Here is a 17,603-nt window from a genome sequence, read left to right on the forward strand (position 1 = left end):
CCATCCTAGACCTAAGGGCCCTGAACAAATTCCTAGTCCAAGAAAAGTTCAGGATGGTTTCCCTGGGCACTCTTTTTCCCATGATTCAGGAAAATGATTGGCTATACTCTCTGGACTTAAAGGATGCCTTATACTCGCATTTCGATACTCTCAGCTCACAGGAAGTATCTTTGATTTTGGTTGGGGACTCAGCATTTTCAGTACTGTGTACTGCCCTTTGGTCTCGCATCTGCACCCAGAGTTTTCACAAAGTGCTTGGCAGTTGTCGCAGCATCGCTACGCAGACTGGGAGTGCATGTGTTCCCTTATCTTGACGATTGGCTGGTGAAGAGCACCTCAGAGGCAGGGGATCTACGGTCCATGCGGATGACTGTTCGACTGCTGGAGCTATTGGGGTTTGTAATCAATTATCCCAAGTCCCATCTTGTCCCGGTACAGAAATTGGAGTTCATTTGATCCCTCTTGGACACACGGGCGTCTCAAGCTTATCTTCCACAGGCAAGAGCAGACAATCTCCTGGCCCTGGTGTCTTTGGCTCGGGCGTCTCAACAGGTCACAGCTCGGCAGATGTTGAGACTCTTGGGGCACATAGCCTCCACGGTTCATGTGACTCCCATGGCACGCCTACATATGAGATCAGCTCAGTGGACCCTAGCTTCCCAGTGGTGCCAAGCCACAGTGGGTCTAGAGGATGTAATCCATCTCTCCACCGTGTTATGCAAATCCCTTCACTGGTGGACCATTCGATCCAATTTGACCTTGGGATGTCCATTCCAAATTCCACAGCCTCAAAAAGTACTGACGATGGATGCATACCTCCTGGGGTTGGGAGCTCATGTAGATGGGCTTCACACTCAAGGAGCTTAGCTTGGTCCTTTCAGGAAAAGGATCTTCAGATCAACCTCATGGAATTAAGAGCGATCTCAAGGCTTTCAGAGATCGGCTGTCCAATCAAATCATTCTAATTCAGACAGACAATCAGGTTGCTATGTATTACACCAACAAGCAAGGGGGCACCGAATCTCGCCCTCTGTGTCAGGAAGCCATCCGGATGTGGCTTTGGGCTCACCATCACGGCATGTTTCTCCAGGCCAAGTATCTGGCAGGCGTAAACAACAGTCTGGCCGACAGGTTGAGCAGGATCATGCAACCTCACGAGTGGTCTCTGAACATGGACGTTGTCCGCAAGATCTTCTGAGCATGGGGCACCCCCTCAGTGGATCTTTTTGCCACTCAGACAAATCACAAAGTCCCTCAATTCTGTTCCAGACTTCAGGCCCATGACAGACTAGCATCAGATGCCTTTCTCTTGCATTGGGGGTCAGGTCTTCTGTATGTGTATCCTCCCATACCTCTAGTAGGGAAGACTTTGCTGAAACTCAAGCAAGACCGAGGAACAATGATCCTGATGGCTCTTTTTTGACCTCGTCAGATCTGGTTCCCTCTTCTTCTAGAATTGTCCTCAGAAGAACTGTGGAGATCGGAGTGTTTTCCGACCCTCATCACCCAGAATGAGGGGACACTTCTACATCCCAACCTCCAGTCTTGCTGGATGTTGAGACCTTAGAATTCGCCTCCTTGGGGCTTTGAGGATGTCTCCCGAGTTTTGCTTGCTTCCAGGAAAGATTCCACGAAGAGGTGTTACTCTTTCAAATGGAGGAGGTTTGCCATCTGGTGTGACAGCAAGGCCCTAGATCCTCTGTCTTGTGCTACACAGACCCTGCTTGAATACCTTCTACACTTGTCAGAGTTTGGTCTTAAGACTAACTCTGTAAGGGTTCACCTCAGTGCAATTAGTGCTTATTGGCGTGTAGAGGGTAAGCCTATCTCTTGGCAACCTTTAGTTATTCGCTTCATGAGAGGTTTGCTTTTGTCAAAGCCCCCTGTCAAACCTCCACCAGTGTCATGGGATCTCAATGTAGTTCTCACCCAGCTGATGAAAGCTCCTTTTGAGCCACTGAATTCCTGCCATCTGAAGTACTTGACCTGGAAGGTCATTTTCTTGGTGGCTGTTACTTCAGCTCGTAGAGTCAGTGGGTCCCGAAGCACAGGAGCAGGAGAGAGAGAGACCGAGGGAGCAGAACCTTCTGGCGCCGGGCTCCCTTTCTAGGCCGGGCCCCGGGGAATCTTGCCCCCCTCCCCCCATCAACAGCCCTGGGCTTTGATGGGATTACCAAGTCAACCAAGAAGGGAGACTGTAGAAAATCCAGAACTTGGCAGCAAGACTGCTCCTTAGAAAACTAAGACCAAGCCTCTGCTTTGTGGTTTGCATTGGTTACCTATGTGAGCTTTAGTGTGTTGGTTGTGACCCTGAAGAATGCTGTATTAATAGCTCTAAAGAAAAAGATGAGTTATTTGGCTTCTAGAAAAGGTAAAATCTTAGCTGTACAAAAGGATTACATGAGCTTTTATTTTGACTAGACTGCTACTTGGCTTTGGCCATCTGTTTTTTCACTGGCTGCTGTAGGTTCTGCTGTGAGGTTACAGGGGTACTGGGTTTTTATGTATGTATTTACGTATGTTTTTATCTTTTTAATGTGATGCTGTTTTATTTGTTTTTATGTAAATAATTTTGGTGCCTTTTCTGGTCAGGAGAGTAGGATAAGAATTAAATAAATAGATCTTCTTAATTTGGTCATAAAATAATTGACTGTACCTCAGTTCTAGAATCATTCCTTCCTTTCCTCAAAGAACACATTAGTGCATCTGTTCAGTGTTGAGAAGAAACCAGTGAATATGTAGTAGTCAAAACCAGCTGAGAAAGAGAACATCGTATTTTTTTGCCTGTCAGGAAATTAAAAAGCAGTAGTTGCTTTTTAAGAAATAGTAATTTTCTAATAAATTGTGACATTCATATTTATTAAAATCTTAATTTTTTATTTTCTCTTTGATTCCTTTGTATAAATTCATCTCTTAATTATAATGTGACTTTTCCAATTCTAGTGATAAAGACAGGAGAGAGTGGCATGACTGTCTTCAGACTTCTTACCAAAGAAAATGGATGGACTTGGGTTCAAGCAAATGCACGCCTTATTTACAAAAATGGAAGACCAGATTACATAATTGCTACTCAAAGACCTCTTTCGTAAGCATTGATTATAGGATAAGAAAGTGTGTTTGTTTCAAAGATTTTTGTTTTGAATAAGGTATTTTATACTGTTCCCTTAAATAATGTATTTATTTGATACTGTATGTGGTTAGATGAGGGCTACAATTCAATCAGTAACTCCAAGGAAGTTCTTGTCAGCTTGACAAAGATAACTGGTTTTAGTCTAGTTCCCTCCTAGTAGTTGAGTATCCACATCAGTAAAAAATTACAATTTGCTGAAAACTGCTATGCTGCAAAGATGTCATTGATTGAATTGAATTAGAAACAGGTTTCTCCAAGAAAAAAACTCCTTTACTCAAGCTTTTGAAAGCATTCTATGATTGTGTGTGACTTCCTGTATGCAAGACCTTGCCTGTCGCCATTTTTCCATGGAATTCACCAGTCATATTTTACTTGTGCTTCCTTATAGCTTTGCATCTAGTGACTTTTTTCTAAGATTGTGTGTTTCCTTTCTTAAGTTCTGTATTGTCATGCAGTGTCTTTTTTCCTATTTGCCACCTTTTTGTTTGTTGTTTTTTCATCAACTCAGTTGTGACTGACTTAGGCCTTGAACACCTGGAGGCTCATTTTCAAAGCACTTAGCCTCCCAAAGTTCCATAGAAACCTATGGAACTTAGCCTCCCAAAGTGCTTTGAAAATATGCCTCCTGATCAGCTAATTTTGATCACACATCAGTTGATTTTGCTGTGGCTATTTCTCCAAACAAGTCCCAGAAAAAAGTTCCCACTGGCTTCAAAAAGTGCTCCCAATGTGGCGGGACCATATCCATAACAGATACCCATTAATGATACCTGGGGCCTGATTTCAATCCCTTTATTGTATTCTGTGTTCACAGATGGAAAGATGGGTATTTGTGGTAAAGAGAAGCAACTTGAAAAAATTTTAGGGTGCTGATAAGACCAGTCCAACTTCAGCATTTGAAACATCAGTCTCTCTGGCTCCCAGAGCTGCAACGAATACAGGGGATGCATTAGCATGGAGTGTCTTGATCACCTTCAACTTCAAGCTTTGATAGAGGCCATCAGGACTGGTCATCGTTCTCACCCGAAGAAGGAGGAGAATTTATCCAAATCTTCATTGGCTCTGAGGATCAGGGATTCGAGACATCAGGCGGAAGCTGGGATGCACCAGCACCAAATCCCTTCAGAGCACATTGTTGAGAGAGCACTAAGATCATCCGTGTCCTCAAAGCACCCCCAATGTGAGGATCATTCATCCCCCATGGTATCAGAGGGGGTACAACAGCCTCCACAGAGCCATGACCTGGCTTTCAATATTCCCCAAGAGACTCAGGAGAGCATGGCCACTCCGATAGTGGTTCCCATGCCTTTTTTTCACTTAACAAATAGTTAAGCTCTGGAACTCATTGCCAGAGGATGTGGTTACAGTGGTTAGCATATCTGGGTTTAAAAAATTTGAACAAGTTCCTGGTGGAAGAGCTCATAGTCTGCTATTGAGATAGACATGGAGGAAGCTGCTGCTTGCCCTGGGATCAGTAGCATGGAATCTTGCTACTACTTGGGATTCTCCCAGGTACTTATGACCTGGATTGGCCACTGTTGGAAGCAGGTTACTGGGCTAGGGGGACTGTCGGTCTGACCCAGTATGGTTATTCTTATGACATTGAAGCCTCTAAGGGGTTCATAATCAATGCCTGCTGCACCAGTGTCAATCTCCAGTCCGTCAGGAGAGGAAGCTTCCAAGTTGCATCAGTGGTCTCTAGGGCCTCAACAGCCCTGGCCCAGGCCTGACCAAGAGGTCAGTTGTTTGAGATGGGCAGAGACTCGGACGTCTCCTGCTGAGTAGTGATCACCCCTATGTATCTGAACAAGCGTCACAGATTTTTTTTAGAGATGGAGAAGGAACCCAAGGCAGAAATACATATTCTCCGATTCTGTGATCTCCTAAGAAAGCTGTAGCATTGCCTGCTTACATATATATATATATACACGCACTCCTTATACAGAGTCCAGAATGCTCTGGGATTCAAGAAACTGCAGCTTCCTCAAAAATTCAATGCTGGTTTAAACTGCTCTCAAAAGAACCAAGGGTTTGAAGACATACCCCATACCCCTCAGCACCCCAGGAAGAGAGGCTAGTACCTTGGAGTCTTTTGGGAAGAAGTCCTTTCAGAATGCTATGCATGCATCCTGCATAGCATCTTACCCAGCTCTTCATGTACATGTACTTTCGGAACATAGTGCACAGTGTAATGGAGTTTGCTGACACTTTTCATCAGAAGAAAGCTGATGAACTTCGTGAACTAGTAGCCAAGGGAAAAGAGAGTGGAAAATGGTCTGCACAACTTGTGATAATGCATTGAGATCCTCCACAATGGGAATCAATGCCCACAGAATTGCCTGGTTGTGTACCTCCAATCTTAACCCAGAATTGTAGGAGAAGCTTGCTGATATGCTCTGGCATGGGGAGAATCTCTTCAGAGATAAGGTACAAGAAACGTCTACCCTCATCAAGCAGCGCTCAGACACACTCAAGACTCTTTCCAGTCCCAATCCTAATTTGGCCTTCTCTTCTAGGTTTTTAACAATAGAAGACATTGAAGAGCCTATTACTTTCCTAAGCGTACGCATCCTCCACTCTCCCGCTCTTCCTAACCTTCTCAGGGATCTTTCCTTTGTGTTAGATAGCTGAGGGCCCAGAAGTCCCAATCAGCTCTACAGTCAGTACCAAGGACAGGGTTTTGATTGTTTCCAGTAGAGCATATCTTCAGTCTCCATCACCATCCTGGATGACCTTCTAGTTGGAGGAAGGCTGAAGTTTTTTGCTCCAAGATTGCCCTTTAAAACAGACGAGTAGATTCTCAAATTAGTCCCAGACAATTACCATCTGCTGTTAGAGACGAGCATGCCAAATTGCCCACTGAGACCATCAAAGATAAGCTCTCTGCATCAGGAATTGCTTACCAAGGAACTCTCTTCTGTCCTATAGGCCATTTTCCACCGAGAGGAAAAGAACAAAGATTTTATCCCAAGTACTTCATGATCAAAAATGAGGGTTTCATCCCATCTTAAACCTAAGGGCCTTAGACAAGTATCTGGCCAAGCAAAAGTTCAGGATGGTTTCTATAGGCACATTCATTTCCATACTTTGAAAAGGGGATTGGTTGTGCTCTCTAGACTTAAAGGATGTTTATACCTACATACACATACATTCAGTTTACAGGAAGTAGCTGAGATTCGTTGTAGAGAAACGCCACAACCAGTACCATGTAGTTTCCTTAGGCCTCATGTCAGCAGCAAGAGTATTCACAAAATATCTCAACAACTCTACACTGACTGTGGGTGTACGTATTTCCCAGTTTGGACAATTGGCTAGTCAGAAGCACATCAGAGGAAGGAGCAAAAGAATCAATGCACATGACCATTCAGATACTGTAACTGCAAGCGTTCATCATAAACTATCCCAAGTCGCAACTCAGCCTGTCACAAAAATTGGAATTCATAGGAGCCCTGCTTGAAATAACTCTTACATCTGCTTTTCTTCCACCGCACAGGATATCAATTCTTGTGTCTATAATAAAAGAAGGTATCAGCTGATCAGATGTTGAGGATGCTGGGGCATATGTCCTCCACTATTCTTATAACACCCATGATAGGCCTTAATTTGAGGCAACCTAATGGATCTTGTCAACTCAATGGACATAAGCCATTTGGAGTCTTAGATATGACAACCCAATCACAGCTCCTTTCTGGGACACTGGTCTGATGGATAGTTCATTTCAATCTGAATATAAGAATAGAAATACTTGTTCAGATCAATGATCCATCTCGCCCAGTATCCTGTTTCCAGCAGTGGCCAATCCAGGCACTCATCCCACACTTCCCTTGCATCCATGTCATCGATGCATGGGAAGAGTCCATGTTGCAGTGACCGCTGTACATTGAGAGCCTTTGAGGACTTGTAGATCTCCTACACCTTACATCTCGGGCTACATCCACACCAGCTTTTCAGCCGATACACCAATCTGATGTTGAAAAAAAAAACTCCTCTGCCGGTGATATCTGCATCATTCGGGTATGAGCCGGTGTACCGGACCTCTCCCTTGACTGTTTCTCCGATGTATCCATGGGCTGGAGTGAGGCAGGTGCAAACATCTTGTATGCCTATAGAGACTGCGACTGCAGTAGCCATGAGAGCTCTTCCTTTAGGAAGGAAAGCAAGAACTTTGGATTCTTTTAGCAGAAAAACTTTCCAAGCTACAATGCTAACAAATCGCATTTTAGACTACCAACTTTATTCCACCATTTCTCTTATACAGAGTTCTTTATCGTTTGAAATTCTTTGAAGAAAGATTCAGCAAACACTTCACAAAAAGCTCCTTGCCTATCGTAAGTATCTTTCTAGACAGGCCTTTGATGCTTTTGACATCTCTTCCTGTGTCTCTGCTATAGCAATAGTGGTGCAATGATTGTCTTGTTGCAGTCTCTGAACTTGAATCTGCTGTCCAGGAGCACTTAGCAGATGTTACTTGTCATGGAGACAAGTTGTTTGGGGACAAGGTTGAGGAAGTGGCCGATCTAATCAAAAAACATATAGATGCAATAAAAACATTATCTAGGCCACACTTCTACACCTCCCTCTTCTGCTAGAAGGTGTCAAGGAGATTATAGATGCTCTAATTATTATCCTTCTAGTCATCTTTATACCTCCTACGCCGCCTCCTCTTCCTCAGTGCTCTACACCTCAGTGATCCTGTCTGAGACAGCAGCATGGACAAAAGTCCCAAATGTCTCGGTCAAAGCAACAGCCTAGTTTTTTTGACTGCTTCCTAGAGAACATTACCACCGTCCAGTTGTCGATACCAACAAACCTTTATGTTGGAGGGAGGCTTCTTCTATTCCATCAAAGATGGACTCTCATCACCTCCCATTTATGGGTCTTACACACAGTCCAACATAGCTACACTCTGCATTAGCAAGTAAGACCCCCAGGTCATCCACCAAAATATTTCATTTCAACTCCTTCCAACTCCAGTTATTATGAGAGGAGATTTCAGCCCTCCTCCAGCAGAATGCAATAGAAGTAGTTCCTCTGTCTGACAGGGGTTGAGGGTTCCTCTCAAGATATTTTCTGATTCACAAAAAGACAGGGAGAATTTGTCCAGTTTTTGATCTATGAGACTTAAACAGATTTCTCCAGCAAGAAGTTTTGTGTGGTATCTTTGGAGTCTCTACTTCCCATGATACAACTCAATGGTCAAATTTACTCTCTAGACCTCAAGGAGGCATATACTTACATATTCTATTCTACCCACCCACAGGAAATATCTTCGATTCTGCTGTGGGTCTCTACACTGTCAGTACAAGGCCTTAATGTTTGACTTGGCCTCGGCACCTCGAGTCTTCATGACATTTCTAGTAGTCGTAGCTGCAGCACTTCAGAGATGGGGTATCCATGTCTTCCATTATCTAGACCACTGGTTAATAAAGGCAGCTACTCAGAAATCCAGCATGATTCCATGAAGTTAACAGTACCTCTCTTAGAACTCCTCAGATTTGTAGTCAGCTACCCCAAATCGTATCTTCAACCGGTACAGACTTTGGAATTCATAGGGGCTCTTCTCAGCAGAGGGCAAACAATATAATACATCTCACCGCTTAAGTATCCCAGGGGACTCGTATATCTGCATGTCAGACGCTCTGCCTTCTTAGTCACATGGCCTGAACAGTTCATGTGACACCATTGGCTGGCCTTCATTTTCAAATTCCTCAGTGGATGCTATCCTCATAATGAACTCGGACCAAGGGGCACCTTTCTGCCCATATTCAGGTGACTCCACCTCTCCACCACTCTCTTCAGTGGTGGATGGGATCATACAGTCTAACCCGAGGTCTCCCATTCCAACTCCTTCCACACCGCAAAGTTCTCACCACAAGTTCTTCCATGACTGGTTGGAGAGCACACCTCGATGGTCTCCATACAAAGTGTTCTTGGTCCCCCGCAATAACAAAGGTATCATGTCAATCTCCTGGAGTTGCGAGCAGCCTGGAATAGAGAGCTGCACAGGAATGGGGATTGCAGGAATCCAGCGGTGGGGAGCATCACAGATAGACCTGTTTGCTTCTCCTCAGAACAACAAACTTCCCCAATTCTGTTCCAGACTCTGTGCTCCCAACCGCATAGCCCCAGATGCCTTCCTACTTCACTGGGGGAACGATCTTCTCTACACTTCCCCTACTTCCCCTAATCAGGAAAACACTTCTCATACTCTGTTGAGACCAAGGAACTTTGATTCTAGTTGCTCCTTACTGGCCTTGACAAATTTTCCTCCACTCCTAGAGTTGCCATCCAAGGAACCATTCAGGTTAGATCCTTTTCCACCCCTCATAACACAGAATGAAGGATCGCTGTCATGGCATGATACCTGACGACGTAGAATTGTGTTCTTTAAACATTCCCCATGCATTCTCTCAGATACTTCCTACTTCCAGAAAGCCCTCCACAAGAAAATGTTACCACCCAATTTGAAAAAGGTTTTCTTTCTGGAGTGCCTCTAAGTCACTCAACCCTATGTCATGTTCTCTGCCTACTCTAATAGAATACCTCCTCTATCTTTCCAGTTCTGTGAGAATATATGGCTCCTGTCCTTGGAGAACACCTGCAACAGATCAGTAACTTAACTTTTCTTTCTAGCTTTCTCAAGTTGCATCCATCCTAGCCTGGGCAGCTCATGTAGAGGGGTTTCACATTCAGCGTCTCTGGTCTGCTCAGGAAAAGCTTCATCAGATAAACTTTCTAGAGCTAAGAGCACTTTATAATGCTCTAAAAGCTTTTAGAGATTGATTACCAAATCAGGTCATTCTAATCCAAACAGATAACCAGATTGCCATGTATTATATCATAAATTACACTTCAACTATAGTGCTCACTCGAATTCTAACAATTAATACCACTAAGGCACTTTACTCTTGTCAACACAGTCTTTTAAATCGTTCTCATAATCTTGACTTCAGATTTCCGGTGTGTTTATTTTGCTTCATAAACTACACCTCTCCGCTGTATCGTATTTCTAACAGCGGGAATCCTCATTAGTCTTGATTAATGATTTTTTTACTTTTTCACTTTTTTAACTTAGCACTTATCTTATCTTCCCAGCTTTCTCACTGGTTTGCTCTACAGTGCGCTTCTGTTTCGTAACATCTTCATCTGGAGCTATAACTTTTATATGCCAGTTCTTGTGCCAGTTAAGTCTTTTCGGTCTCTTTACATTTAAGTAAAGAGACCGAAAAGACTTAACTGGCACAAGAACTGGCATATAAAAGTTATAGCTCCAGATGAAGATGTTACGAAACAGAAGCGCACTGTAGAGCAAACCAGTGAGAAAGCCGGGAAGATAAGATAAGTGCTAAGTTAAAAAAGTGAAAAAGTAAAAAAATCATTAATCAAGACTAATGAGGATTCCCGCTGTTAGAAATACGATACAGCGGACAGGTGTAGTTTTTGAAGCAAAATAAACACACCGGAAATCTGAAGTCAAGATTATGAGAACGATTTAAGACTGTGTTGACAAGAGTAAAGTGCCTTAGTGGTATTAATTGCATGTATTATATCAACAATAGGGAGGCACAGATTTATACTTTTTAAGTTGGGAAGGAGTCAGAATATTTTGCCCTCACAACCACATATCTGGCAGAGAAAACAACTGTCTGGCAGATTCTGCAACTTCACAAATGGCCTTTAGACTTTGGCATTGCCCAAAAGATCTTGTGGAAGGGGGGCACCCCCTTGATAGACCTTTTTGCCACTCTGTACAAAAAAACCTCCCTCAGTTCAGTTGCAAACTAGGATCACGCAGCAGACTAGCCTCAAATGGCTTTCTCTTCCATTGAGGACTGGACCATCTGTGTACATATCTTCCTGTATTTCTCATTGCAAAAAACTCAGATAGGATCAGAGAACTATGATCCTAATGGCCCTTTATTGACCAAGACTTGTGGGTCCCATCTTTCCTAGAGCTTTGATCTAGAGAACGTTTTGAGACTGGAGTGTTTTCTAGCACTGATTACTCAGGACCCAAGGTACTCTTCTACATTCCAACATTCAGACCCTGCCTCTCTCAGCTTAGATGTTGAAAGGGTAGTGATGTATTCCCAAACATGAGGTCTCAGGTTCTGTTTGCTTCCAGAAGAGTTTTCACTAGGTCTTTTTTTCTTCAAACTATTTTATTGGTGATCAAGGTACAGAACCACAGCCTTACAAATATAATTCCAAGACATAATGACAAAATCTTACTGTTTGCCATCTTACATTAATGTTCTTATTATTTTAAATGGAAGAGGTTCACCATCTGGTGTGAGAGCAAGACCGTACATCCATTTTTCTGTCCCACAAACAAACTGCTTGAATACCTTCTACATATTTCAGAATCAAGTCTCAAAACCAACTTTATTAGGGTTCAACATAGTGCAATTGGTGCTTACATCTTCAACTAGAAAGTAAGCTCATCTCTGTTTAGCTTTTAGTTCACTTTATGTGAGCCTTGCTTTTACTGAAGCCTCCTGGAGTGTCATGGGATCTCAATATTTTGTCCCAGCTGATAAAAGTTCTCTTTTAGCCTCTAGATGCCTCCTGAAGTGCCTGCATGGAGGGTCCTATTTTTGGTGGTAATTACTTCAACCACAATGTCAGTGAGCTCCAGGCCTTAGTAGCTGATCCACTTTACACAAAGTTCTTCAACATCAGAGTGGTCTTGCAAACACATCCTAAGTTCCTTCCTAAGGCACTATTAGAATGTCATCCCACCTCCAGTCTGGTAGCCCCTGTACTACCTTGGAGGAGAGAGGTCTCCTAGAAGGAGAGCATCACCCTGGTGAAGTAGGAAGTACTCCTGTAGCCAGGACCTGCCCACCGGGGGATGTACTATCCTCTCGCAGCGAGGCTATGTCTCCAAGTGCTGCCCGGGAGAGAAAGGTTAGGACAGCTGTTGTAGTTGGTGATTCGATCATTAGGCATATAGAAAGCTGGGTGGCTGGTGGATGTGAGGATTACCTGGTGACTTGCCTGCCTGGTGCGAAGGTGGCAGACCTCAAGCGTCACCTACATAGGTTTTTAGATAGTGCTGGGGAGGAGCCGGCTGTCTTGGTACATGTGGGTACCAATGACATAGGAAAATGTGGGAGAGAGGTTCTAGAAGCCAAATTTAGGCTCTTAGTAGAAAGCTCAAATCCAGATCCTCTAGGGCAGCATTTTCTGAAATGCTACCGTTCCATGCGCAGGGCCTAAGAGACAGGCAGAGCTCCGGAGTCTCAATGCGTGGATGAGACAATGGTGCAGGGAGGAGGGTTTTAGATTTGTTACAAACTGGGCAACATTCTGGGGAAGGGGGAGCCTATTCCAAAAGGATGTGCTCCACCTTAACTAGGGTGGGACCAGGTTGCTGGCATCGGCATTTAATGGAGATAGAGCAGCTTTTAAACTAGAAATGAGGGGAAGGCCGACAGTCATTCAAAAGTGCATGGTTCAGAATAAGGTATCTTTCAAAGATATCACCAAAACAGGGACGATAGGGTATCCTGATAGTGAGATTGCAAAAAAGACCGTAGTAGATCAGGTGTCCTTAAATAAAAATAAAAATCAGACAGAAGATTGCAAATCAATACTGTCAAGTACTAAGCATGATGTAAATAGGAACAACAAACATATTTTGAAATATCTATATGCGAATGCCAGGAGCCTAAGAAATAAGATGGGAGAGTTAGAATATATTGCACTAAATGAAAAATTAGATATAATAGGCATCTCTGAGACCTGGTGGAAGGAGGATAACCAGTGGGACACTGTCATACCGGGGTACAAATTATATCATAGTGATAGGGTGGATCGAATTGGTGGAGGGGTAGCATTGTATATTAACGAGAGTCTTGAATCAAATAGATTGAAAATTCTGCAGGAAACAAAACACGTCTTCGAATCACTGTGGATTGAAATTCCATGTGTAAAGGGGAAAAGGGTAGTGATAGGAGTGTACTACCGTCCGCCTGGCCAGGATGAACAGACTGATGCAGAAATGTTAAAGGAAATTAGGTACGCAAACAAACTGGGCAACACAATAATAATGGGTGACTTCAATTACCCCAACATTGACTGGGTAAATGTAACATCAGGGCACACTAGGGAGGTAAAATTCCTTGATGAAACCAAGGACAGCTTTATGGAGCAGCTGGTACAGGAGCTGACGAGAGAAGAAAAAATTCTAGACCTAGTGCTTAGTGGAGCACATGATCTGGTGCGGGAGGCAATGGTGCTGGGGCCGCTTGATAACAGTGATCATAATATGATTGTATTTGATATTAGCTTTGAAGTAAGTATACATAGGAAATCAAATACGTTAGCATTTAACTTAAAAAAAAAAAAAAAAAGGAGACTATGATAAAATGAGAAGAACTGTGAAAACAAAACTTAGAGGAGCGACTTCGAGGGTCAAAAATTTACATCAGGCGTGGATGCTGTTCAAAAACACCATCCTGGAAGCCCAGGCCAAATATATTCCACGAATTAAAAAAGGAGGACAGAAGACCAAATGACAGCCAGCGTGGTTAAAAAGTGAGGTGAAGGAAGCTATTAGAGCTAAAAGAAAATCCTTCAGAAAATGGAAGAAGGAACCGACTGAAAATAATAAGAAACAGCATAAGGAATGTCAAGTCAAATGCAAAGCGCTGATAAGGAAGGCTAAGAGGGACTTCAAAAAAAAGATTGCGTTGGAGGCAAAAACCCATAGTGAAAACCTTTTTAGGTATATTAAAAGCAGGAAGCCGGCAAAAGAATCGGTTGGACCGCTAGATGACCGAGGAGTAAAAGGGGTGATCAGGGAAGACAAAGCCATAGCGGAGAGATTAAATGAATTCTTTTCTTCGGTCTTCACTGAGGAAGAGTTGAGTGGGATACCGGTGCAAGAAATGGTATTCAAAGCTGATGAGTCTGAGAAACGTAATAAATTCTCTGTAAACCTGGAGGATGTAATGGGGCAGTTCTACAAACTGAAGAGTAGCAAATCTCCTGGACCGGATGGTATTCATCCTAGAGTACTGATAGAACTGAAAAGTGAGCTTGCGGAGCTATTGTTAGTAATATGTAATTTATCCTTAAAATCAAGCATAGTACCGGAAGATTGGAGGGTGGCCAATGTAACGCCGAGTTTTTTTTAAAAAAACGTTCCCGAGGCGATCCGGGAAATTATAGACCGGTGAGTCTGACATCGGTGCCGGGCAAAATGATAGAGACTATTATTAAGAACAAAATTACAGAGCATATTCAAAAGCATGGATTAATGAGACAAAGTCAACATGGATTTAGTGAAAGGAAATCTTGCCTCACCAATTTACTACATTTCTTTGAAGGGGTGAACAAACATGTGGATAAAGGTGAGCCAGTTGATATTGTGTGTCTGGATTTTCAGAAGGCGTTTGACAGAGTACCTCATGAAAGACTCAAGAGGAAATTGGAGAGTCATGGGATAGTAGGTAGTGTTCTATTGTGGATTAAAAACTGGTTAAAAGATAGAAAACAGAGAGTAGGGTTAAATGGTCAGTATTCTCAATGGAGAAGGGTAGTTAGTGGGGGTTCCCCAGGGGTCTGTGCTGGGACCGCTGCTTTTTAACATATTTATAAATGACCTAGAGATGGGTGCAACTAGTAAGGTAATTAAAGTTGCTGATGACACAAAGTTATTTAAAGTCGTTAAATCGCGGGAGGATTGTGAAAAATTACAAGAGGACCTTGGGAGACCTGGCGTCTAAATGGCAGATGACGTTTAATGTGAGCAAGTGCAAAGTGATGCATGTGGGAAAGAGGAACCCGAATTATAGCTACATCATGCAAGGTTCCACATTAGGAGTCACTGACCAAGAAAGGGATCTAGGTGTCGTCATTGATACGTTGAAACCTTCTACTCAGTGTGCTGCTGCGGCTAAGAAAGCAAATAGAATGTTAGGTATTATTAGGAAAGGAATGGAAAACAGAAATGAGGATGTTAATACCTTTGTATCGCTCCATGGTGCAGCCGCACTTCGAATATTGTGTTCAATTCTGGTCGCCGCATCTCAAAAAAGATATAGTAGAATTAGAAAAAGTGCAGAGAAGGGCAATGAAAATGATAAAGGACGACTTCCCTATGAGGAAAGGCTAAAGTGGCTAGGACTCTTCAGCTTGGAGAAAAGGCGGCTGAGGGGAGATATGATAGAGGTCTATAAAATAATGAGTAGAGTTGAACGGGTAGATGTGAAGCGTGTGTTTACGCTTTCCAGAAATACTAGGACTAGGGGGCATGCGATGAAGCTACAATGTAGTAAATTTAAAACGAATTGGAGAAAATTGTTCTTCACTCAATGTGTAATTAAACTCTGGAATTCATTGCCAGAGAATGTGGTAAAGGCGGTTAGCATAGTGGAGTTTTAAAAAAAGGTTTGGACGACTTCCTAAAGGAAAAGTCCATAGACCATTAGTAAATGGACTTGGGTAAAATCCAGTATTTCTGGGATAAGCAGTATAAAATGTTTTGTACTTTTTTGGGATCTTGCCAGGTATTTGTGACCTGGATTGGCCACTGTTGGAAAGAGAATGCTGTGCTTGATGGACCTTTGGTCTTTCCCAGTAAGACAATACTTATGTACTATCTTAACTAGTCAGTTGTTCTGTTAACGTTTTTTCTGAAACCTCATGCCTACAACGGTTAATACACACTGCACACTTTGAACTGCACGAGAGCCATGGGCTTCTACTTGGAGCAGAGTAAGCCTGTAAAAAGTCCACCCAGCTTCGTTTCTTTTGACCCAAACAGGATGGGGACTGCTTTTAGCAAATACACTTTTACAAAAAAGAAAAGGGGTTACAATGATAACTGAATATCTCCCTTTAGTCAAGTCAAGGAGACTTGCACATGCATCACTCAAAATTATTCCAGAGAGAATTAATGTGTAAAAAGCTGTTCTGATCAGTGAATCACAGATTGCTGCATCCTAGCATTCGCTGCTTTTCAGTTTATAGGTATTTTTTTCCAACTTGCTGGGACCCTGTGGTGCATGGTACTGCCTGGGAAAGGGAAATAAGAAAGGATTTTCTTTCTCTAAACTAGAAACAAAAGCCAAAGATGTTCTTAAACCCATTTCCACCCCTCGCAGTGTCATGAAAGACGAGTTCAAGTCCCACTGCTGCCCATTGTGATCTTGGGCAGTTCACTTAACCCTCCATTGTTCAGGTACAATGTTAGATTGCAAGCCCTCTGGGGACAAGAAAATAACCTCCTACATTTCAACGTAACTCACCTTGAGCTACCATTGGAAAGCTGTTAGCTAAATTCTAAATTGGCTAGCAGACTGTATTTCCTTTACTTACGCCCAAGCAGGCCTTACTCTTGAGGGTGATGTCACAGCTGATAATGGGCTATGACCACTTAGATAGCCCACTTGACATCAACCTCCTTACAGGAAATATGCACAGCTGCAACGTGGTATTCATCCTACACATTCAAATCAAAGTCAGTTTGACCAAACACTACTCCAGAATTTATTTGGGTTCAACTCTTATCATCCTAGGCACAATTACTTTTTCTTCCAGGCTACCTTTCAAAAATCCCCATGTATCACCACTTGTTAGGCCTTGCATATTGTGAGACTTGTACTTTATTGTCCTCTTGGGTTTTTTTTCTTGAAGGCAGCCAGTAGCTAGAGAGTTCCACATATGAGGACATCTGTATCCTGCTTGTCCCTAGAGAAAGCAAAATTAATTACCTGTAGCAGGTGTTTCCGAGGACTGCAAGATACATATCCTCGCACACCCTCCCTCCTCCCCTTGGAGTTAAATCTGTTTGCTAGAAATTCAACTAATGAGGTCTTGCATAATAGTGGAAGGTAGGAAGGCATGCACATGTGCAGGAGATGTTTTCAGAAGCCTGAGTAAAGCTGAAGAGATGTTCACTTACAGGGCTCCATCAGATGATGTTGCCCACATACGAGGCTATTTGTCATTCTGTCATTGGAGAACACATGATACAAGTAAGTAGCATTGCTTTACCTTCCATTCTTCTAAGTTGGGTTACTCCACAATAGAATAGGTGTTAATTTGCAAGATAGTCTCAGGAGTCATAAATGGTTATTGTTAAAAGAAAAAAATTGCAATTGGAATGTACTACTAGAACAGATCTTCTCTGTCCAGTCAGCTGTGGTTGATACCACCGCTTCCTTCATGTTGTCGGTGATGGTTGTGGTCAGACCAAAACAGCAATACTAAGGAGCCTGTTTAGTACAGTGTGGTAAGCAGTTGCTGCAGGAACTGGCACATGTTAGCAGTTACTGCTTGGCCAGAGTAGCAGTTGCTGCATAGCTGTGGCAATTACTATGCATTAGTTCCTTCGGTAACTGCTTGGCCTGACAGGAGGCAGGAAAGGGATGGAGAATGAGCGGTTATGGGTGCTGACAGTACTTGCAGCATGATTGAGAGTACAATTTATCTTGTCCAATGCCATCCAACTTCTGCTTGG

At 42.9% G+C, this 17,603-nt stretch overlaps 1 protein-coding gene across 2 annotated transcripts in view; it reads left to right on the top strand.

Annotated features, from left to right (window-relative positions):
• The window catches only part of AHR (aryl hydrocarbon receptor), a 225,378-nt gene that overhangs the window by 180,282 nt on the left and 27,493 nt on the right, over positions 1 to 17,603 (top strand). For both annotated transcript variants that reach the window (XM_030201479.1, XM_030201488.1), the window contains exon 9: positions 2,944 to 3,085. In XM_030201479.1, the coding sequence (XP_030057339.1) occupies positions 2,944 to 3,085 (142 nt within the window). The remainder of the gene's footprint in view (positions 1 to 2,943; positions 3,086 to 17,603) is intronic.

The sequence above is a fragment of the Microcaecilia unicolor genome, chromosome 1 (genome assembly GCF_901765095.1).
Source record: "Microcaecilia unicolor chromosome 1, aMicUni1.1, whole genome shotgun sequence".
Classification (NCBI taxonomy): Eukaryota; Metazoa; Chordata; class Amphibia; order Gymnophiona; family Siphonopidae; genus Microcaecilia; species Microcaecilia unicolor.